This window comes from Rhopalosiphum maidis, chromosome 1, assembly GCF_003676215.2.
Source record: "Rhopalosiphum maidis isolate BTI-1 chromosome 1, ASM367621v3, whole genome shotgun sequence".
Taxonomy (NCBI): Eukaryota; Metazoa; Arthropoda; class Insecta; order Hemiptera; family Aphididae; genus Rhopalosiphum; species Rhopalosiphum maidis.
Genome location: NC_040877.1, coordinates 87,896,919 through 87,921,980, shown reverse-complemented (window position 1 = coordinate 87,921,980; position 25,062 = coordinate 87,896,919). Strand labels below are relative to the sequence as shown.

General features: G+C 27.6%; 4 protein-coding genes across 7 annotated transcripts; 2 read left to right on the top strand and 2 right to left on the bottom strand.

Annotated features, from left to right (window-relative positions):
- Positions 1-999: 999 nt before the first annotated feature.
- On the bottom strand, positions 1,000-3,693 carry LOC113556527 (1,2-dihydroxy-3-keto-5-methylthiopentene dioxygenase). 3 transcript variants are annotated; one of them, XM_026961532.1, is made up of 5 exons: positions 3,570-3,693; positions 2,930-3,083; positions 1,874-1,993; positions 1,616-1,798; positions 1,000-1,196 (listed from the first exon to the last, which is right to left on the bottom strand). In XM_026961532.1, exons 2-5 carry the CDS (start codon positions 3,053-3,055, stop codon positions 1,080-1,082), a joined length of 546 nt encoding a protein of 181 aa, XP_026817333.1. In that variant the 5' UTR covers positions 3,056-3,083; positions 3,570-3,693; the 3' UTR covers positions 1,000-1,079. The 3 variants fall into 3 exon arrangements, with proteins under 3 accessions (XP_026817333.1, XP_026817332.1, XP_026817331.1); XM_026961531.2 differs by lacking the exon at positions 3,570-3,693 and adding an exon at positions 3,172-3,503 and having other exon boundaries at positions 2,930-3,077; XM_026961530.2 differs by lacking the exon at positions 3,570-3,693 and adding an exon at positions 3,172-3,500.
- A 231-nt stretch (positions 3,694-3,924) lies between these two features.
- On the top strand, positions 3,925-6,545 carry LOC113556526 (leucine carboxyl methyltransferase 1). The gene is made up of 5 exons (XM_026961529.2): positions 3,925-4,885; positions 4,977-5,160; positions 5,237-5,478; positions 5,545-5,654; positions 5,724-6,545. The coding sequence occupies exons 1-5, from the start codon at positions 4,688-4,690 to the stop codon at positions 5,920-5,922; spliced, it is 933 nt and encodes a 310-aa protein (XP_026817330.1). The 5' UTR covers positions 3,925-4,687; the 3' UTR covers positions 5,923-6,545.
- A 2,173-nt stretch (positions 6,546-8,718) lies between these two features.
- Positions 8,719-13,414, bottom strand: LOC113556577 (sodium/potassium-transporting ATPase subunit beta-1-interacting protein). 2 transcript variants are annotated; one of them, XM_026961610.2, is made up of 8 exons: positions 12,841-13,414; positions 11,938-12,075; positions 11,736-11,816; positions 11,415-11,618; positions 11,271-11,328; positions 9,495-9,608; positions 9,228-9,428; positions 8,719-9,152 (listed from the first exon to the last, which is right to left on the bottom strand). In XM_026961610.2, the coding sequence occupies exons 1-8, from the start codon at positions 12,886-12,888 to the stop codon at positions 8,872-8,874; spliced, it is 1,125 nt and encodes a 374-aa protein (XP_026817411.1). In that variant the 5' UTR covers positions 12,889-13,414; the 3' UTR covers positions 8,719-8,871. The 2 variants fall into 2 exon arrangements, with proteins under 2 accessions (XP_026817411.1, XP_026817412.1); XM_026961611.2 differs by lacking the exon at positions 11,736-11,816.
- Positions 13,415-20,760: 7,346 nt separating this feature from the next.
- LOC113557707 (mitochondrial proton/calcium exchanger protein-like) lies at positions 20,761-24,807 on the top strand. The gene is made up of 10 exons (XM_026963263.1): positions 20,761-20,806; positions 21,369-21,790; positions 22,802-22,945; positions 23,001-23,138; positions 23,200-23,403; positions 23,463-23,936; positions 24,007-24,135; positions 24,228-24,400; positions 24,477-24,624; positions 24,697-24,807. Exons 1-10 carry the CDS (start codon positions 20,761-20,763, stop codon positions 24,805-24,807), a joined length of 1,989 nt encoding a protein of 662 aa, XP_026819064.1.
- The last annotated feature ends 255 nt before the right edge of the window (positions 24,808-25,062 follow it).

Here is a 25,062-nt window from a genome sequence, read left to right as displayed (position 1 = left end):
TCAGTTTAATAATTTTTTCTAATAATTTCTAATAGGTTTAGCATAATTATTAAATACCAAATACACAAATTTTTACATTTGTATTTGTATTGTAAAAAAATTGGTTATACCTTATACCCTTCATGTATAATTTATTATTGTAACATAATTATTGTGAGTATTAATATGTTTCTCGTAAAACACTTACACTCATATTGTATACTTCAAATGATTTCCACTATAATAGTAGACAGTAGTTTTGTTATCTTAAGGATTTTATTTATCGTTACATATTTGTATGAGAGTATTGTTAACATTTTCTTAAGCAGGTACTACATTTTATAGTTATTTTAAGATCAGATAAATTATATATTAGATTAATATGACCAAATTAAATTCTACATTTTTTATTCATATTAAACTTGGACCTGGCAGACTTAAGTAAAAATAAAATGTATGGTCCTATTAGCAAAAAATTAAAAACAAAATTAAACATCATTATTTATAAATAATATAATAAAATTATTATTTATAAATTTGAAGAAGGCAGAAGGCATCGGTAAACCACTGCTCAGTAAAACTTTCTCTGGTATTTAACAGTCCAAGGTTCCAATAAACTGTTATGAAACTGATCCTATGGTTTTTATATAAAAAAAAAAAATGGTATAATATAACAATATTATTATTATAAATATTTAATTTCTGTTTATCTATTAATTAGCTATTATATTATAATGAATTAAAATAAAAAGAATAAATTAATATTATAAAAACTTGTTATATATTTATAATATAATATATATGCCTATTATTTTTTAAATATATTAAATTTATTGATACGATAATAATACATATTTTAAGAGTAAAATAATATTATTTAGTTTCATTAAGTAGGTAAAAAATCGAAGTTTGAAAATATGATATATAGGTAAATTTAATATATATTCCAAATTATGGCCACTAAGTATATTAAACATAACTTTTAAAAAAACTGAAAATGATTTAATAATATAGACATAATAAAGATAAAAAATATTTTATGTAATAAAATGACAATTGAATTATTAACATTAAAATACCCTTTTATAGAAATATTTTATTTAACAAGATGTTATTTGATTCAAATATTCCTTTCTGCAATCCATATTATCTGCAGGTCTATTATGTGGTGTCCAGACAGGTTCTCCTACAAAGAATCTTTTGGCTTTGATAAAATTCTAAAAAATAAAAATAAAAATATTTTTGTATTACTTACATATTAAGATTAAAATCTTATTTTTTTCATCTAAGTTTTAGATTTTATTAGTGGAAACATATTGTGTTATAGAATACTGATGTAGAAGTATCATCCAAAATAATAAAACAAATATACAAATATGTACATATACATATTTATTTAAAATTTCTTTAACTTCAATTTTAATATAAATACTTAACAGATACCTACATATTTAATTTTAAAATTAGCTTTTTGAATAAATATTTAAAATGTCATGATTTTAGTTCATTAAAAAAAATAAGTATTATAACTAGTTATCTGTTAAGTAAGAAAATATAATTTTAGCATTAACTTGTATAATACACAGTATTTCATTTCATACTTTTACTGTTTAAAATGTTTATATATTATACATACATTTGTATCTAATGTGAAACGATGGTAAATTCCCTTTGGAATTATCAACAAATCACCAGGTTCAACTTTAATACGAATCCATTTGTCATTTACACCATCTCTAACATCAAAGTAACCTGAGCCTTCCAAAACCAATCGAATTTCTTCATCTGTGTGTAAATGCTCTTCAAAGAACATTTTTAACTAAAAAAAATTTCTTTGTATAGAATTATAAGTACATTTAATTTATTTATTTAACAACTTATATTTTGTACCTACTTTACTTTCATAGTTTGGTAAGCATTCTTTAGAACATATTATCTCATCCTCGTAAGAGTAACCTCGATCCTTTTTAATGGAGTTTAATAGTTTATCATTAATAGGATCTGATTCATTAACCTGCAAATAATAAAAAAAAAATGTAAACTTTAATTATTTTTAAGGTAATAATCATCTAGACATTAAAATTTTAAATAAATTTATGAAAAAAACTAAAACATTAATTTTATGTTATCATAATAATTTGTATATAGTCCAAATTATATTATAAAACACCAATCTATGATATTAAATTAAGTACTACTTAATTTATTTATAATTATAATTTAAATATTTGATAATAAGTTTTAAACTGTTCAATATTATCAAGTGTTAAATAATTTAAAATGTTAGTATCTATAAATCACAAACAAATAGTGAATTATATTATACTAAAGTAACAATCATTTTATTATAATCAAGGCTGACAAGAATGAGAGTAATGGATATGATCTTGTACAGGGCCCAGCGCTATTTTAGATTTTAATCAATAGTTTTTATAAATATTTGTATGCATACAAATTAAACTTGAATTCTTATTAATTTTATTTTATTCAAATTTTTATATGTATAGGTCTCATAAATATAATGTATTAAACTTCTGGGTCTGTTAGAATCCCAAGATCCTAAACTCTTAAGTTGAAAAAACCATCATAGACTCTTCTCGAATATATTTATATACATGTGCTCATAATATGTGTACTTTAGTATCTAAAATTGATTCAAATTTAATATAATAACTAGGAAAACAATTTTTGAAAGAGTTCGAATTTCTACTAAGCAATATACTTTTTATTAAGGAAAAAGATATTTGTGTTAAAAATATAGAGAGAATAGAAGATTTAAATAAAGGACTCTGTAATTTTAATTTGCAAATGGCCCGAAAAATCAAGTGCCGGCCCCGGTTATAAGTACTGAATTTGTCAACTTTCAATCATATAACTACTATAACGCCTGTAACACAAATTAAATCTAGAAAAATAATTAACTTATCATACTTTTTATCATTTTACATACTTTGAAATGTTCGACTAAGGTGAGTTTAAATAGAGTATCCAAATCAACAAATTCAGGCGGCTGCATATGGTGTTCTTCACGTTGATCACCAGTCCAATTTTCTTTCATGAACCATGCTTGTACCATCGTGAAACAGTTGATACAAAAGCTAAAACTTTAAAATTTCAATAAAATGTACAACAAATCAATATTTTAAAAAGGCTCAAACCAAATCAAAATGTAAAAAGACAAACTAAACATACAGCAAAAAAATATCTACTGCTCCTTTATCTCAACAATTGAAAGTACATTAGCACACTGAAATTTCAGATATTGCAGAAGAGTGCAGTTGTTGTAAGTACTGCTTATAAGTAATTATTTAATATATTATTCTGTGCTACGGCTTATCAACATGATGCGATTATAAAACTCCTTGATCTGAACAAGTTGTTCAAACCATTCAAGGTAAAATTGTAACAAATTAATAATCGCCATTCGAGTAAATTATTTTATCTATGACCTCCCACTACTTACAATATTTAAATGAACTGATACTAATTAGTTAGAGAATAAATAAATATCGGAGTTTTCTCATTTTAATTAAGCAAATGCTAAGGTTGTTTAATGTTTTTTGATTAATTTATATTTATCGGCAAAGTACCTGAAAGTATTATATGGCCATACACTATGTATTATGTAGCCAAGTACCTAAGTAGTAATGGTAAAATAATGAGAACCTACGAAAACTAAATTATCTATAATATTATCACAAAAAAAAAAATGACCAATCGAACCGTAAAGTATGTGTGTTAAATACTGTCAAGTATCAATGTACAATTAATGTAGTAAATGTAAATTATAAACTACGGTTTAAGATATAGTTATTAAAACATTTAAGGTACTCCAATATATACACAAATATATATATTAATAACTTATAATATATATATATATATATATATATATATATACTTCTATATAGTATTAATAGTATTATAATTATATTATTATCTTAAATCGCGGTGTACAATGTAGGTACATTCGTATAATTTATTGTATCATTAATAATTTAGTAAAAACATCATTAGTCACTACTTTTCAGAGCGTATTCTAGCGGATGCGATAAATTTGGATTATATTTTTCACTTTAGTCGGCTATTTTTGACTTTCGGCACTTCGTAGTTTTTCCTCTGGATAATAATAATGTTCATAATACCAATACGATTTAAAGAAAAGAGAGAATCAGATTATCATTATTGTTATTTCGTAAAGACTAAAGACTAGCTTTACAATTCGTAGTCCATCCGTATTCTATAGAGTAATTATTATTATTCTCAACTCTGTGATGTAACAGCGCCAGTTTAGAGTTGATGATATAATAATACATAATATATTATCTATTCTGTGATAATGGTTTTATTCTGCCGATAGATGATAACAATACTGATAAAGTATTAAAGTATACAACATTTACTGTAGACTATGGAACATTCAGTGACTTAGCGTAGTGTACAGTCTCATAGAAAACGGTTTGACTTGGAATATTCTAGTGTTGGCGTATTACTCGGATTCAATTATTTATAACATTTGTTTCAATTTTAAACGATCTTACTTTCTAGGTTCATAGTTTTCCAACGCAATTGTAATATTATATGATAGATTTCGAAGTCAATTTTTCGACGACGAACTCGTATCCGATTGCTGGTGTAGCTGAATAATGACAGTGTTACAGTAACATATCCTAATTAATAAGCTGTAACTGATCACCAGAGTCAAAATATGTCTTTCGATGATGGGGTGCAAGCAACCAACTGTGATGCGACAAAATGCAAGTATTCAGCCGTGAAGATGGGCTATTGGCAAGACGATTTCATACAGTATTTCGTTACTGGCTATGAACGTAAAACACCGGAGATTAATCGAGGATATTACGCTCGCACCAAAGGTGTCGCCATGTTTATGGACAAATTTCTCAAGGTATTTACAAAGAACGTCAATTGTCTACATAGTTCTGCACATCGTTTGATTTTCAAAATTAAATATTTTTAATTTCTTCGTGTTTTCGTAGAAAACTGGATCAAACTGTCAAATTATAAATCTTGGTGCTGGGTTTGACACTCTATACTGGAGACTGAAAAATAGTGGAATCACAGTTAATAATTATATTGAAATAGACTTTGCTTCAGTCACGTCCAAAAAATGTTTTTTAATCAAAAAGAGTCAAATTTTATTACAAACCATTAACCAACAAGGTATGTTATTGATTAGCCGTCAGTATTCAATTATTTTTCATTTTTAATAACTGTTGATTATTATTCTATAATACAGAGGGTGAAGTCAAAATCGTAGGATCAGATTTACATGCACCTGACTACCACATAATCGGCACAGATCTTCGAAATCTGGCAGAATTAGATAAAAAATTAACTCAAAGCGGCATAAATTTTGATGTGCCCACAATGTTTTTAACTGAATGTGTTCTTGTCTATATGGAGCCAGAAAGTTCATCAATGTTATTGCATTGGATTGCTAAGAAGTTTAATGACATTTTTTTTATTAATTATGAACAAGTACAACATTGCAACAGTCCAATTTCTATAAACAAGATTTTCAATAATGTAAATATGATTGTTTAGGTGAACATGAATGATAATTTTGGACGGATCATGCTTGATAACTTACGCAATAGAGGATGTCAGTTAGCTGGTGTTGATGCGTGTTTAAGCCCCCAAACACAAATGGACAGGTCTGAATATCAAAATATAAATACAATTTATTTAAAATACCTAGTTTATAATATTTTTTTGTCAAATAGATTTGTTAGAGTCGGTTGGGATAGTGCACGAAGTTGGAATATGATAAATGTATATGAATACTTGCCTGAAGAAGATAGATATCGCATGGAAAGATTAGAAATGCTAGATGAACTAGAACTACTCAAACAATTGTTACAACACTACTGCATTACAATAGCCTGGAAAGGCATTACCATGGCGGACGTTGATCATTTATAGCAGTTACAGAGGCAGGTTATGAATGACATGGCTCATAACCTGCACATTGGATGTTGAACATAAAATTACATCCGTTTTTTTTGCATCTCAATTTTGTCTTGTTTTGAAATTAATCTCATTAAAATAATATGGTGGTTATATTCTATCTTCTGTGATTTTGACCTTTTATTAAACAGTTATGACATTGATTAAAAATATTTAGTAGTAACATTAAATATTAATAATCCATGGTTATGTGATGATTACAATATACAACAATGTATAAGTTGGATAGGCTTGTTTATTTTGAAATAGGAGTATATAACATATTTTTTTAAGTACTTACAGTAAATCACAACAAAAACAAATACACCAAATTAGAAAAAAAAATATCACAATTATTTGGCTTAAATTAATAAAATGTTAAAATGGTTTGTTGAATTATTAATACAAAGCTATTAATATATTAATTAATTAATACCTACTAAGTTCTATTCATTTTACATGTCTTCCCATATTTGTTTATTTATTTTATTTTATTAGTACACTAAAGGATAAAACAATTTATATTTTATATTCAAATATTTTTGTTTTAGTGTTTTGATATTAGACTGATTTTTGACATTATGTTAAGCTACATTTAACCTATTGAATTTTAAGTATTGTTGTATATAAATAAAAAGCTTTCATATACATTATTTGGTATTTATTTGTACAATAATATATACTCCAAACACCTATTTTTATTTGACAATGAATCTCTAAATAATTGTTTACAAAATGGTCAAAAGATTGATTCCTACAACTTGCTGCTCGCCTTTATATCATCATCAATTATCCAAGCACAGCCTAAGCGAGTAGCTTAGCACGTGCATGGCGTATTGAGCATGAGTGAGCTACACATTGTGGTCACAAACTTTGTATTCATCATTATCATTTTATAGTATATGACTACCCGAGTACAATTTAAAAACCTTAAGCTCATAGGCATAGAGCATAATACTTAAATCTTATAAAACAATTGTATTTTAACATTATGAGATAATACACTTCAGAAAGTACAAAAAAAAAAAATATAAAAATGTTTTAGACTTGTATAAACATCAGTCGTTTATGCAATATTAGACTAAATTTAACGTTCTAAACACACATTCGTTGCTATTTAATTGCTAATCAACAATATTTAAATATATAGGTATAATGTTATAATATGAACTTATTGTTCATACTTTAACTACACAGTTTAAAAAATTTTAAGTATAAAAAAAATTTGCACATTCAAAACTTATACTTATTTATTCTAACTTAAAGTTATACAAAATGGACGGAACACGAATGTTCTGATAAAGGTATAATCATATTAAGACGATATTAAGTCTGTTTACTTTATTTTGTTGCTTAGATAAAGAACTTAAAATTAAAATTATTAATTTTATATTTCAGAGAACTTTTTTCAACAACCTATGATCTTTGCCGATTGTTATTGGCAGTTTACATTATAAACATTAAAAATGAGAATTTTTATTTACTTATGACTAAATATATTTATAATCTTACGTATAGTTTAAATTTTATTTTGGTAACAGTTATAGAGCTAAAATATTGAAATTTGAACTAACTGTATGAATTTAATATAAGTTAGAGCTAATGGAATATTCCAATGTTATATTAAGTTAAGAAATAATGCTCTAATTATTTATGGGGATTTCAAAGTACTATTTGTTTTCTCTCTGTGACCCACGGATACAAACAACCAACGTGGAGATTTTATTTCTATTTCCCATAATATTAAAAGTAAACTGACCTATTACCAAACATATAAGTAATAACATTATATGAGTTTGTCCTTGGATATTAAGTACAGAAGTGTTAAAATATCACAAGAAAAGCAAATATATCAACACAAATAATATTCTTAACTTAAAGTTCTATAAATTTGACAATAGGTCAATTCACTTCACTCTGATATTAAAGTTAAGAATATAAAATTTGTCATGTTGCAGGTGGGGGCTCAGAAAGAAAACAAAGCATCTTTTTCAACCTAATAATATAAGCCATTGAGTAAGAATACAAATTAAAAACCAACACAGTACTTTTTTTTTAGTTTTATAACTGTATATCAAGATTAAAAAAAAAAATATTTGAGCTTATTAATTTGATTCTAATTATTAATTTAAAATTTATATTACAATATATACCTAATAGAGGACACAATATATGATATACATACATTTATATTTATATACCATCAATTTTATCTTTAACTGTAGTTAAAAACAAGAAAACAGGAACTATCTAAATTTTGGTCAATCGTGAAAAAAAACTTAATAGTTTTATCTCAAGACATTATACATTATCAAAAGTAGAAATAATAGTTACAGAAAAATTAAATGAAATTTAGAAACTGTCAATTATAATTGTTGTTAATACTTCAATGTTTAAAATTAGGTAAATCTCTTTTATTTTATTTTGATACATTTAAAAAATTTTAATATTTAATGTAATATTTCGTGATAAATAAAAATTCAGAAATTAAAACCCAATTAGAAATTTTGATTAATACTAATAAGTAATATAACATTTATGAATGTAATGAATATCTTAAATTCATTACTATATCAGACAAAATACCACAAAAAACAATAAGAAATTTTCTATTCTAATAACCTTTTTTTTTGTTGAGAAAATTTGCCTAAAATTTAATTTAAACATTATGTACCAATATAAAAATAAAAATGATTTTTTTTATAATGGTTTGATATACTATCTACAAACTAAATTTAACTAAATTTAATTTATTTTCATTCATAAGCCTTATTTCCAAAAATATTGAACGTAAAAAAAAAAATGATAAAGGTAGCATAACAAACCACTACTATTTTTTTATTTAAGTAGTAACATTGTTTAAAATAAAAATGAGATCTTAAAATTGTATCTACTTTGAACTACACTTTTTACAATTGTTCTAAATCATATAACAGTTTCAGAATTAACAGAAGCATTACTACGATAAGCTGGTGGAGGCTGTTCTGATGGGGCAAAAAAAGTTGAATGAGTGCTAACTTGTCTAGGCCGACCTCGTGCTCCATGGAAATTTGAATATGTTGAACGTGCTGATGTTGGACGTTCAGATTCTGTATCTAAAGCAGGATTCACAATGCCTCGGTTAACATGTCTTAATTCAACTCGACATTCTGGGAACAATGGGTGACTTGAATCATTTGATGTTGATGAATCGTTTAAACCGTTATCTAAAATTTTTAATATTTATAAAATATTAGTACATAGGTAATACAAAAATAACAATGAATTATTCATTCACATACTTGAATACTGTTGTTGGATAAGCCTAGAAACAGGATTTTTATGTCTTCGACTAGAATATTGAGAGCTAGATTGACGTCTAAGATATGGCGGTGGAGCTTGATGTGGAGGAGGTAGTGTACCCCTTGAAGTTACACTTCTTCGTTTTACTCGTCTGGGTGTCATGGGTTTACTTTGTGAACTTTGTGCATCTAAATCACCATCTGGTAAATAGTGTCATTAGTTATGACACATTAAAACAAAATACAATGTAAAGTATATTATTATACCTTCGCTGCCACTGATAGTGCTTATTTCTTCAATTTCATCTCCTCGACGTGAACTATATTCAATAGAATATATTGGTGTAATATTTTTTGGTTGCTTACTCTTGTAGTAAATTCCTGAAAAAGTATATATTTTAATTATTTTAAAAAACATTTTTAAGTTAAAATGATTCAAATCTATATTCGAAAATCAACTCCTATTTTTTTTATTTGTTAAACACAACAAATAAATTTTAATAATTTTAGTAGCTTTGAAGCTTTAAATCCTTAATTAAAAAAAAACGCTTATTATACATTTTGTCTCCCTTACACAATTAATATTCTTAATAGTTATTATTACATTTTATGAATATCATAATCCATAATCCAACAATTTTAATTATGTAGTGAAAAATATCTTAAGCAAATCCTTAGTTTTTAAAATCATCTTGTACAGAAAATCATTTTTGTACCAATAATTTAACACAGAACCTAACATTAAACATAAAACTGTTTATTGGTTTTTTGAATAATTTGCACATTAATAAAAATGAACGAAAACATTTTTGAACTCTCATAAATTGTTCTATTAGAAAAGTAAAGAGATAGATGATAACCAAGTATTAATCTATATTGATGAATACTATTATTTTACATTAAAGTATAAACATTTTAACTTAAAGCCATGCCACACCAGTATGTATTGTTTCTATTTTACAGCTATAAAAAAAGTAAAATCAACTCAATTTTTAATTATAATATTAAATACAATCAACAAAAGAATGTAATTGAATTTACAACAAGTTTGATAATAGATAAATTTGTTTTAAAATTATAAACAAAAAAATTGTATTAGAAATTTAGAAAGTATTCTTGTCATGTTCTATGTGGGTTGAGAGCAAATAAATTGCACTAACATTCTCTTAAAAAATAACAATATTATTTTTTAACACAATATAAGAATATTCCATCAAAAGGCCATAAATGTAACATTAACATTTGTTTTCTGTCTATCTCGTACACAATATAGGAACAAAGATACTTCGTATTTCCACAATTACAACTCTCGACTCTCTGGTTTCAGTTTAGAACAAAAGCGCCTATTATACAATAATTTATAAAGAAGAATATTTCCTGTGCAATAACTGGATAATTTCTAATATTTTTTTTTTTTAAATATAAATATATTTTGATTTAAATTAATTAATAATTTTGATTATTGTAACCATTAATAACTTATTCAAAGATGAAAATATTAAAAATGCACTAGAAATATTCTTTATAAAATATATAGTAGGTGCCGTTGCCCAAAACTGAACCAGACAGTCGTAACCGTGGAAATATAGAATATCTTTATTATTATATTATGTTCTGGATAAACAGAGAAAACAAAGCTTGGTGTATTAACTCCTTAATTATAACTTATATTAAATTCATGTAGTTAAAATTTTAAATTTTAGCTGTACAACTGTTACCAAAGTAAAACATAAAGTATATAGTCTATTCCAAATAAGATCAGCCTTGCGCGGCGACCAGTTGTCGTCCGGAGGCAGTCAGGCTCCCCCACTTAGTAGTTATTCGACTGCAGTTCTACCAGCGGCGGAAGCCATGCCCATGCGCAAAACTCGGCCACTGAAGGATGATCTTATTTGGAATAGATTAAATTATAAATTAGACATAATGAATGTGTTTGTAGCTCCTTTTTAATTTTAAACCCCGCATCTAAATATAATAAATATTATTTTTTATTAACTAGATTTAATTATTCTGATTTTATAATTTTATATGTAATAATTATACCTTCATCTCTAGATTTTGAACAACATGATACATACAAGCTACAAAGAATACCAAAAACCTAAAAAACAAGATATGTTTACAAGTTATATTTACAGTTATACTTTTAAAAAACCATGATTAAATATAGTATTAATGATAATTTACAGCAAAAAGTATTTGTAAGGATGCTTGAGCCGTTTCAATTTTTTGATAATCTAGAACACATCCAGTGATCAAATCTGGTCTAATTGGCTTAATAGCATCTTCTTCAATACCGGTGTGATTTGGATAAAAAAATACTCTGCAACCAGGGCCATTAGATTCCCACCAACTAACACTATCTGCACCAAGGCTCATAACATCAAAGCTCTACAAAATAGTAGTAATAATAATATTAAAAAATATTAAATTTACAAATTGAAATATCAAAAACAAGCAATCCAAAAATATTATTATATGATTAAACTTTAATTGTAATATACTTACACTACTAAAAATTGGCAATTCCAAATAATATAAAACTACAAATATATTCCAAATACACCAAACAATACTCCATGCTGAATACTATAATATAATAATAAATAAATATAAAATAAAACAAAAATCAAAATGGATAAACCAACTAATAATTAATTATAATATAATCTATATAGTATTATTAAATAACCAATGAAATACAACATACTGATAATAAGTATAATACATCTGACTGCACTACACCAAATATTCCAAAAATAATGAACAAAAGTTCAAAGAAATTTGCTAGTACAGATCCCCACATAAATCCGAGAAAATCAAATGCTTGTCTTGCTCCAACTGAAACCTGAAAATAATAAATAATAAATCATTTAAAATAATATTTATATTATATTTAAACATATTTATTTACATTAACAATGTAAATCAAAAAACCATTGTGTAAATAACAGTGTAATCATAAAATGGAACTTACTATGATGATTAAAGTCAAATCAAAACTTACTATAATATCAAAAACAAAATATCTAAAATTCATCTTTAACTTTTCAAACATTTCTTATTATTACTATTAAAATATTTTATTAATTATTATACAAATTTTAAATTTGACATCCCATTTTTTTTTTATGTATTTAAATTATCATAAATATTATTAGTACTTATTATAGTTTATATTATTTAGATATACCATTAATATGGCTTATAATATACTTCTTGAGTCTTAACAAAAATTATACACTTATTTTACCGTAATGCCTAAGTGTGGTGTCTAGTAAGAATATGGAGATCCCAAACTGAAAAATTGTGTAGATTTTGAATTTTCATCAGATAAAAATGCCAAATAGTTTTTTATTATTAAGGCTAACTTCTTGAATTTAATAGAATTATAATTACGAACAAAAATCTATACGATAAATTAAAATGTAAGTATATATTTTTTTATGGGCCACAAAAAAAATATTCACTACCTAACACAATATTCCTACAAATAACGACTATCATTAAAAAAAACACAAGTGAATTATACTCAACTGATATGAAAAAAATTAATATATTATTACATCAATGTATAAAAGCTAACAAAAAACTTCGAAACAAAAATAATTACCAATTGAAACAGGAAAATGGTGAGCAACAAATATTTACAAAATTCCATGAAATCAATGTACGTGTTCGGGGCTACGGGTAATTACTACGGTTGAAAATCGATTTCCCGTTGTGAAGGGCAGGCGTCATCTCCGACTGCATCTTCACGACCAACTAAACGGCCCATTGTTGGTCAATCGCACTTCCGGTTAGGTTGTTGCAAGATTAGGGTGCATCGCGTGTACGATTATCACATTCGTCTTTGGCTGGATAACGCACGTCGCACAATCAAACCCGATACGCGTCTTGAGTCCGGTCCGGAAACTATACTGAATTGTATAATATGCGTAATGTATCGATCGATGGAACGACGACAGCGAGAATGATAATAGTAACAACCGAATGTAAAACTATTAAAACGATTTACCGAACTACTAAAAATCACGACATTAAAATATAACGAACGGACTATGGAGTAAGGTGTTTGGGAAAGTGGGGATTAGGGAACTGCATGTATTATTAAAGCATAGGACAGGTGCGTTGGGATTTAGTATTTACTGCCGAATACGCGATTACATTATTCAATACGGCAACTCGGTAGTTGGTACACTCTACCGCTGTCGCTCTGTACACTTGTCTCGTTTGTTGTTGTTTATTATTTGTTGTATTGTTGATAACCTGTTCGACCGTGGTATAGTATATAAAGTTTCAAGTTGAGTAAGTGGTTGTAGCAGGAGGACTTGTCGACAGGATAAGTGGTGGCGGGGGAGTCTAACTCTATACACGCGACGTACCATCCTAACAAAATTCCCAAATTTCCCAGACATAGGCAACACTGCTAAAATACAGACATATTCCTAAGTAGCAGCAACAAAGAAAATATTAATATCGATAAAAGATATATGAAATCCATTAATTATATTAATTATTACATTTTTTTGTGACAAACTATTCTATTCTTCCGTTTTAATTATAACTTTAAATATTTTTGTACTGTAGTTACTTTTAATTTATTATATGTTTTTACTTTAAACCATATATATTGTTGTTAAAAAAAAAAAAAAAATCAATAATATTATTGATTTTGGATAAAAATTGTAGCATACTTTTGTAGCTTATTGATTCATCTACATTTAACAATATGATGTTTAGTCTGGATTTCAGTAATTAAGATAATAATTAAGTTAAATACTTCCAATTTATTGTATTCTATTTTGAATTGGAATAATATTATAAACTAAGAGTATGTTAATGTACTGTTTTCTCTCTCTGGCTTACACTAGACTAAACAGCATTAATGATATTTATGAAGGTACAACACATAGAAAACTCTCAATTATAATATCCCATATAATTTTTGTAATGGTCAATTTTACTATAAGATTATTTAAAAATCATAAAAAACAATATTACTTACATTAATGTGTTTTATCTACCTATGTTCCAAATCGGCCCAAGAGATAAAATAAATATTATTATATTGCGCCAAGAGCTGACATCCTCTTAATATTTTTCAATTTTATTTTTATTACTAATCAGTACTATTTAGTATTTATATAACAACATAACTTGTACCTAACAAATAGTTACAACGATATGTTATATTATAATGTAAGTATGTAAGCCTTTTATCAAATTTGTAATAACATAGGTACAATATGTTGAAACATTTAAACTTAATAAATATATGAAAAAAAAATGAATACTTGAGTATTAGTTATTACTTGAATATGTTATTTATTAGCATTTTTTACTTAATATACCTAATTTAAAAAATATTTTAGCTTTTATATTATATATAGATAAAGTAAAAATGCTTAATGGTTTAAAAAATATGTCTCATTTGCTGTACATCTCATTGAATAAAAAGTGTAATGTAGATTTTAAAAAAATGTTATTGTTAGGCAGGTAGCTCTTTTACTTATTTGTGTAATATTATCTGTGGATCTGAAACTGGTAAGTGTTAACTTATTATTAGATTCTAAACGAAGTGAGCAATGTATTGATTTTATAATGATGTGTTTTTTTGAAATTTTCACCAAATGTTTATATTAGTGTTACCTATCTATTAACCATTAAATTTTCAAAATATTTTAAACTTTTATAAGCTATTTATAGACAATTGAAATTATCAAATTTCTAAGTTTTTTTTTGAAATGACTATAAAAAAAAATTGGCTATCCAAAAAATCTTTAAAATTTAATAAAATGTTTATTATAAGTTCTACTTATCGTAGTAAAAAAAAAAAATCAAAAATTGTTGGTCCCAATTTTTGTTTAAAAGCATTTAATGTTCAAATATTTATGAAATATTTTAAAATCGCGAAAATTTAAAGTTGAAAATTCGTAAAATATTTGTGATTTATACCTAACCTAACCTAAGGTTAAAAATCCAATACAAGGTTATCCATAAGTCTTCTTTCAAGAACTGTAAAAAAAAATTTATTATAATGGAATAAATTTTAATTTTCTCACGCCATTTGTGATGTTTCATATTAACTTCTATAAGAAATTATTATATTTTTTCCCCGTTGTACTTTCTTTCAGACTGTCCACCCATTTTCGCAGACCACAGTAAACTCGTTGTCATATTAACCAAGATAATGATAAATACCTATATTAATAAATATTCATTTCGTTTCTGTACTTAATGCTTGTTGATTAGACGATATTTTTGTAAAAGATATTTTATTTTTACGAATAATTCGTAAACCACTATGAGTACTTATATACCGTATGAATTTCTACAACTTTGACAAAAACATGTGAAAATTAAAATGATCTTATGGTTTTGATAAATAAAACTGGATTAATATTTTAACTTTTTTATACTTCCATAATATTTTGTACTTATTAGAAACATAGAAATCAAACAATCTCGTACACATTATACATGGGTATAAAGTGAATAGCCACTGCAAACGTCAAAGATGACATTGTTATGTTTTATTAAATAATAAGACTAAATATTATGTTAAAAATCGTAATTTTATAATTAATTTTAAATTTTACACACAGTCGGGTCGTGCACAAGTTTATTCTGTCACTTTTATATTTCTGCTCTCCAGCCGTTCGCTAAGTAATTAGAATTGTTCCGAATTGAAGTCGTCGTGCTTATACCATAATCGTCGAAAAACCGTCAAATAATCGGATAATGTCAAGGGCCGAGTTCTCGGTCGGTACGATTAACTGAACCGAATCCTTGACCGGATACCGCCGATCATATTTAAAATTCTTTATGATTAATTTGTTAGATCGTCTTGACACTGGCAGTGAATTTCTATAACGCTTAAATCTACAAAATTAATCGTTTCCTGTGTTATTAATTAAGAAAATAAAATTTCCATTATACGTTGTAATATGAATATTTTAATGTTTTATGCGTTAATTGTGTATGTATAAATAGATTACTGTTGACCGTATTAATATTATTATTTTAAAACAAAATTTAATATTTTTTCTGAGAAAAAAGTTTTAACACGATTAATTATAATATAATTAATAACTATATTATAGTTTACGGAAACAATGACTAAAAATGAAAAAAAAATAGTACTCACATAAATAGTGGCATGGCGTTTTATCGACTTTTATATTTGTATAGGTACATAAGATAAAATGGTTTCTTTTACACGCGGGGGTTCATATAATATGCGTGAATTATGCAATATAATATCATTTAAGTTCATATTAAATCGTCACCGTTGGTTCGGTCTAAGCGAAATATATTTGTCTGCACTGTACCTACTACACATTCGTCCGCAAAACCATTTTTACTGATTTTCATAATTATTATATGACTTCGGGTATACACGTGTAAACGTTTTAAACACGTATTATTGGCACATTTTTAATTATCGTGACACCCGATCTGATCACTGTAGACAAAAAAATTTAGACCTACACATGAAATGATATACGTTATGTGTGTCGGACTAGATCTGTATAACTTTGTGTTAGACTAAAACAGCCGAATAAAACCTGCAATCATAAATCATAATGTTATATTCAATATTACGACATTATATGTATTATTATTGTAAATTATTATTTTTGTTAAATATTATTGGTTTTTAAATAATGTGAATATGTCTACTTAGAATTTTGAAGGTTCACAAAAAATTTTCAGATTCCTAATGTGGCCCTTCAAAAATATTATTTGGTGACCCCTGTTATACTGCGATGTTAATTTAGCTTCAAGTAAAGACGCATCGATTGAATATCATGGTACTGTGGTGCAGGTAAACTTTTACACGTCAACGTCATACACTCGTAAATTTTACGAACAGACAAAAGAATGAGTGTTCGTGGTCTGCAGACCTGCTGTGTAGTGAAATACTCCACCTTTACGATATATATTATTATTTATTACCTATATAATAGAATATAAGACATTACTAGTGTAAAAAGTTTGGTGTCCCAAAGTGAAACACAAACGATATGTGGTTGGTTGAATTAAGAATAATAATATAATACGGTGAATTGATAGATCTTCGTAAACGTGAATTATTATATAATATTCGACGGTTGTATTATGTATTATATGAGTTATTAAGTGAAAAAAAATAATCAAAAAATCATCTATGTCATATACATATTTGGTTAAGAAATTAAAAATCGTCGGTAATTTTTCGAAATTTAAATACTTTGCTAAATAAACAAACAACAACAACGTCAAAACATTCGCGTTGTCGTGTTATATTCACATTGCCAATCAATCAATCGGAAATAGCTCCACAGATGATATAATGATATATTTTATATTTATAATTATATGTTTAGTCCTTGGGAATATCCGACGTACGAACGCGTATAATATATTAAACTCACTGACTTTACATAACTACTTAAGTTAAAGTTTGTTAAGTATTATTAGTGTTATTTAAAATGTTTCCATGTATAGTTCAATCGAAAGAAATGAAATATTATTATAATTAAAGAATAACACACCTAAATAAATACAAAACAAATCGAAATCGTCGTTTTAAAATATTATACCTATACTGGTCGATTAGATACTCGCTGGCTAGTAATAAAAACATCGCAATACCCGTCGTCTGGGAAATTATCGAAATTCTCGGCGCCGATCACGGACGAAAATCAGTTGCATTTCAACAGTCGTTTACGTTAAACATCATCACAATTTTTTCTCCGTATTATAAAGTCACATATCTGTATTTTTCTCATAGTGGCTATTTACACAGTTCTTTGCTTTTTAAAATTTGATTTGATCAACAACGGGTTTGGCATTTTTCATGAAGACGATGTATCTATTCAACTGGTACGCGTTATCAATATTGATAACGTGGTGTCAGAGGAGTTGGGTGAAGAGGTGCGTGTCCTGGCGACTTCCCGTAGAAGGCGATTGGCATCTACGTGAAAACGGATCAAGCGCTCCGCTCTACGGTTGTGCTGTTGCGTGCGTTGAGACGAAGTTCGCAGACACCACCCCTCCCCCACCGCCAAAAACGTCGGCAGGACGACGGCTACGAAATCAGGTAAGGGGGGGATACGAGACAGAGCACGGACGGTGCGCGGCGGTATGTCGCCCGAACACGTTTTCCGGCCACTCGCGGACAGGCGGATGTCGCGGGCGTCGCGAGTTCGGTCGTCGTTGCAGTCGATCACTATGACGGTTTGGCGGGCGCCCGGCAGCTTTCGGTTCGCGTGCGGAACGATGGTGGACGTTGACGACGACAGACGGCTAGCGGTACCGACGTGGGGAACGATCCCGCCCCGGCGGTACACCTACTGTATATGCATCAGACTGCGGTGCCGACGACGACTCGTTACGGCGGAGGCGGCGGAGACTGCTTGGCACGGGGTGAGTGACGATTATATTGTTTTGAGCTTGGAACACGGACGTCAGCGGCGCCGGACCCGTGGAAACTGTGCGTTTCACAGGGCCCGGCGGCGCGCGACACCGGCTGCTACCGCGAGTACCGCGGATGACAGACGCGGCCGACTACGGGACACGCCAGTGGCGAGAGCGAGAGCATCTCTCTCTTTTTCGTCGCGAGGCGAACCGCAGCCGGTCGGGTCGCGTCCATCCGGTGGCCGTCGATTTCGCAGCCTCTGCAAATCTTCTTCGCTCGCCCCGTGTCGTTTTGGTCTCCGTCGCTCGTCCAGGAGTCGTCGTCTGCACCGCCGTCTGACGCGCGCACTAGCCGCTCGCCGTCAACCATGGCTCCCGCGACCGAAGCTGTCGGGCCTCGCCTTGCCGTCTAGTGGTCGTCGTATCATACGGCCGAGCGAAACGATCTCGTGACACTCGTCTGTTCGTGGGCCGGTCGGAAAACGTTGCGGAGGCGACCAGTGGCCTATAACACATTGGTTTTTTGCACCGAATCGTCATCTCGTATCCTCCCCCCGCCTTGTATTGTGTCGTCTGCCGATATTTATTTCCTTTTTTTGTTATATCTTTATTATCATTGTTTTCTTGTTGTTGTTCAAATTTTTGTTTATTTTTTCAATTTTTTCTTCTTTTATATAATGTATTATACCAACTTTTTAGCCCATATGGTAAATTTTTTTTTTTGTATCTCATTCATTTCACTTTTCTATACTTACCAAAGTTGTTTATACCATTTTGTACACTGTTTATTTATCAAAATGTATTAGATCTACTATTATATCTACTTATAGCCCATATGGCAAATTTTTTTCTGAAAATAATTTTTTATTTCATACATTTACACTATTTTTTCTTATCAAATTGTACTACATTATTGATACCACTTAGGGTACGTTTTTTTCTGAAAATAATTTATCTTTTTTTAAATTTATATCAATATATACCTTGATTTGTTATTAAAACATCAATAAATTGAAAATCGTATTTACACAATGAATTATTGTTTTATTTATTAGTATATAAATCAATTATTAAAAATTAACAACTTATAAAATCGTTAAAATATTTTCAAACCTTATTACAAGAGAGATTTCAAAAAAGAAGCAGCAAAAATAGGTTCAACAATTAGTAGTTAGAACCATTAAGAAGAACACTACTTGTAAGAATACATCGAGAACACTATGAGAAAAATAAGCAACTAGATATAGGTACTAAACACTAAAAAGTGTTGTAGCAGCAGTAGAATATGACGGATGAACAGAAATTTTGCAAAATGGTCATAAGAATCTCTCTCCCCGAAATGTAGATTATAATACACTTGCATACAGTGGCAGCCTGACCAGATCTGCGAGTCGGCGATCGCCGATTGGGCCCTCGGCTAAATGGGCCCTTACAGCTATTACCCGATTGAGCTTCTAAAATATATTATTTTAAATGTTCATAAACAGTTTAGTTTGAAGATATTACCTTAAATCGTGGTAGGTAGTTGTATTATGTTATTTTAAATATAATAAATACCGTGTGATAGGTTACATAGGTACCTAAGTACTTAAATAATATTACACGCCATGGTTAGCATAAAAACGTAGGTATCTATTGAATTAATAAAGCGTATAAGATTTTGTAGCATGAAACTTATGTTCTAAAATAATGTTTATACTTGATCGTTTTACATGTAATTAAAAATTTTAAGAAAATTATCAAGTATAGGTACTAGTGTACTACCTCCGTTTTTTAAAGTTAAAACAAAATAGGAAGTTTATGTTTAAACTTTAAGCATTTAAATAATTAATATTAATATTATTGTTTAATTTAACCAATCACTATTTTTTTACACTCCAACGGTATTCAATTAATTAGTTGATGTAGTAATAAAAAATATTGTCGTCAGGGGAACAATAAGTCATTGTTACTCACATTTATTTACGAGTTCGTTTAATTTGTTTGTAATTTTGTTTCATTACCGAGAAATAATTCTGTTATGTTATACTGTGTGTAATACTGATATCCCATCTTCATTGGATCAAAAGTATAAATTATTCTACATGCAATAGTCGTTTATAAAGTTATTTATAAAAGCATTTTCACTATGAATTTAACAAGAGTCGTCAAATTCGTTCTACGAACCGACAAAAGTAAGTGACGGTTTTAAGTAAATATTTTTGTGCTCGTTTCCATCAATATTTATAATTTATATAATTTGAAGAAATTTGTAATTACGAATGGTTTTCGAATACTTCGATCAGTGCAATCACACATAAAAGTATACATATAGTGTCCATTTGTTAATTATTTTAGTTTGGTAGGAATGTATTTATCCCGGAAAAATAAATTATTCAGAAAATCAATTAATGTCTTTAAATATATTCAAGTTCAAACTGAAAATTATTTATTTTATTATTGTATTGACCTTTATTAAGTCTTATAACCTTTTTGACCACTGTAATAAAAAAAATAAACATTTTAAAAATTAACCTAAATGGTTATTAAGACATAATTAAAGATTATCTTTATTACAATTATTATGATATAATAAATTGATATATACTTAGTAATTATCTAACTAACTGTATGTTATAATGGTGCATACAAATCAAACTAGCAAATCTGTAATTATGACAATATCTACTTACCTATATTCTATGTTTTATAAATAAATTTTCCATCATATTATTATTATTTTTTTTTTAATTCCAGAATCATTTATGAATAACAGTAACAAATCTAAAACGATTTGTTCGAATTTGCATCTGTATGCATTTTCTAACAAATTTTCTTACTCAAATATTGCTTCGAATCAATTTCTCCCAATATCTTATGCTACAAACCAACTAAATTCACAATTTCGTCAAATATCATGTACATCATTATTATTATCGGATAAATCATGTTCCAAAATCGAAGAAGCTGTAAACACCGCCAAACTTAATTGTCAAAATAAGAATAGCGGTGATTGTGAAGCAAAAACCCCTAAAAAGTCGATTAAACAGAAAATTATTGATGAACTGAATCATTATTATTATGGTTTTAAACTTCTGGGACTCAATACGAAAATTTCCTTTAAATTGGCTACTAAAAAAATGAGAGGTGTTGAGTTGACAAGAAGGGAACATAACTTAGTAAGCTTTTTATAAATTTAATAATAACAAAATAAATTTATAATAGATAAATAAATGTATTGTCTGCATATTATGTTTCGTGCTTAAATTTTAAACAATTTATTTTTGAATACATAATTCCAAAAATTAATGAAAATGATAAAATTGTGATTACAATATTTTTTTTGTGGTTGTTATCAAAATAGGTACCTATATTATACTAATAAGAATAGTAAATATATAGAGTAACTAGTCAAAAAATAATTTTTAAAAACCTTATAACTCGCAATTACGTGGTTACTTAATTAAAGCATTTTTTATACACTTAGCAGTAACTTAGATTTTTACAATTCATTTTATACATGATATTACAAGTTAAAATTATGTCTATTATATACAAAAATAATATAATCTATAACTAGTATAACTATAGTTAAAAATAAATAATTAATTGGTATGTAATATATATTATAATCTAGCTGTATACCTACAGCAGTGATTTTAAATATAAATAAACAAATAATTTTTTTTATTTAATAGAAGGAATACTATAGAATGTAATTTAAATAACACTTCTTCAGTAGTAATATACTTATCATTTAAATATTTTTAAAGTTATATAATTATTAAATGTACCTTAGGTGTTAAATAAAAATAATTAACTTATGTTTAATTGAGTTTTTTTTTATTTTTCTTATATTACCTAACGGTGTTTTAATTATATGTATAATTTTTATAAATTCAACCCATCAAAGATCAAACAAATTAGGTAGATATACTAAAACAGATTAAACGTAATTTTTAAAATAGAATTTAATTTTGTAAATTATTATGTATTCATTTAGTTTAATAAAAACTAGATTATATATAAATACCATAATAAACCTAATCGTACTTGATTATAGATATCTCTTATAACTAATAAGTCATTTTTTTGCCAGTATGTTTTAAGTAGGTATCTTAATAAAAATAAAGATGAGAAAATATGTTATTGTTTTGATTTTATTAATTAATTGTTATACATAATTTCAGTTAATTCAAACTATGGCCGATCTTTTCCGATTAGTACCTTTCTCCGTGTTCATTATCGTTCCATTCCTCGAGTTTACTTTGCCTATTTTTATAAAGATTTTTCCGGGTATGTTACCAACTACATTTGAAACAAAGGATCAGAAGGTTGGCTAATTTAAAAAAAAAAAATCATATTCTACCTTTTTAAAAATTATTTTAGGAAGCAAAACTCAAACAATCTCTCAAAGTGAAACTCAAAATGGCTAAATTTCTTCAAGAGACTTTAGACAATATGTCCGTGTGTGGTAAAGGGCATACCAGTGAATTTGCTAAAGAATTTTCAGACTTTTTCGCAAATGTAATTAAGTGATTTTGTAAGTTTTTAATTTTTATACATTTTACCTTCGACTGCATATTAGGTAAGAAAAGAAGGCGTTGTTATACCAGCTAATGAAATACTTAAGTTTTCAAAGTTATTTAAAGACGAAATTACTCTTGACTCATTACCCCGACCACAATTGGTTGCACTTTGTCGGGTCCTCGAACTACAACCAGTTGGGACTTCAAGCGTTTTGAAATATCTCTTGACTCTTAAACTTCGAGCATTAACAATTGACGATAAGGTGAAATGCATAATATTTAAATGTTATTAATTTATAATAATATTATTTTAATTACTTAGATGATTCAAAAAGAAGGCGTTTCTTCCCTAACGTTGAGCGAACTTCAAGATGCCTGTAAGTCTCGTGGTATGGGCGCTTATGGTCTTAATGAAAGTCGCTTGAAACAAGAGCTAACTGAGTGGCTAAACTTATCACTCAATGAAAGAGTTCCTCCCTTATTACTTCTTCTTTCTAGAGCATTTAGCCTTACGCCTAATATTCCAAATAATGATTTATTAAAAAAAGCAATTTGTGCTTTGCCATATTGTGTTGGCGAATCTACTGAAACGGATTTGTGTGAACGTTGTGGTGCTATAGATAACAAGGCGAAATTGAAAGCAATCGGAGAAGAGGAACGTAAGGCAAAAGAAGAAATAGAAGAATGCATGAGAGAAAAGAAAACACAGCTAGATAATGCCGACAAAAATGCTTCAAATAATACCTGTAATATAGTTGATAAGGCTCCTGTTTTAACAGATACAACTGGAATTGGAGTAAGTCTAGAGGACTAGACATGTCGTTTTATGTTTGAATTATTATATTCACCATAATAATTATTTATAGAAATTAACATCAAATGATTTAAAAACATTAGAATGTGCTATAGAGAATATGTGTTCAGAGCAAAATAAACTTATCGTAGAAAAATCCGTAATCAGTAATTTGAAGACTGAACTTAATTGTTACCAAAAAGTAAGCATAACAGTCAAATTGTAAATAATAGCTAAAGAAATATACTACCTTTGATCAACTACCTACATTAAATGTTGTGATTTTTGTTTTAGCATATAAAAGATCTTCAAGAAATAGCAAAAAATATGAATACGGAACAAGTTAAGGAATCGAAGGCAGCTAAACAATTATTTAAAGTACTGAATAACAAAATAAATGACATAGATCAGGTAATCAAAGAATTTGAGAAAACAGAATTAGTCAGCACAACGATTACTATCGATTGGTAAATACTTAAGTATTTAATTTAAATCATATTATTTGTCATTTTCATAACCTAATTGAATTTATCTTTCTCTTAGTAAATCAATCAAGATTGACGAACTAATCGCAGTCGTACGAAAATTACAAAATGTACCTGATGAACGCAAAATACAACAAATTATTCAAGTTTTATCTAGAATTGACAATGATCATGATGGTTTAATAAAATTAGATATTTTGTTAAAAGTAAACAACATTATACTAGTTGTCTTGTTCGTAAATATTATTAATTACGTAATACATTATGCGTTATTTTAGGTGCTGCATTTGATTTGTAATGAAAATATGAATTTATCTAATGAAACAATGGATATGATAACACAATTAGTTATTAGAGAGGAAAATATGGACAAAAATAAACGTTCTTAAATCTAACCTAACTACCTAAACAATCACTATCACAAACTTTGTGGATTTCAATTATTTAATTGAATATATATTATAGCAAGGATGCAATTTCATCTATATTATTTTTTAATAATAAATAGTCTGTACTATCTTCATAGAAAAAGTGTTTTTTTTTTTTAATATTATAAGCATATATTATGATTTAAAATTAAAATTCAGTTTATACGAGTATTAGCCTGCAGTATAAGTAATAAAAATATAGAATTGGTAATAAAA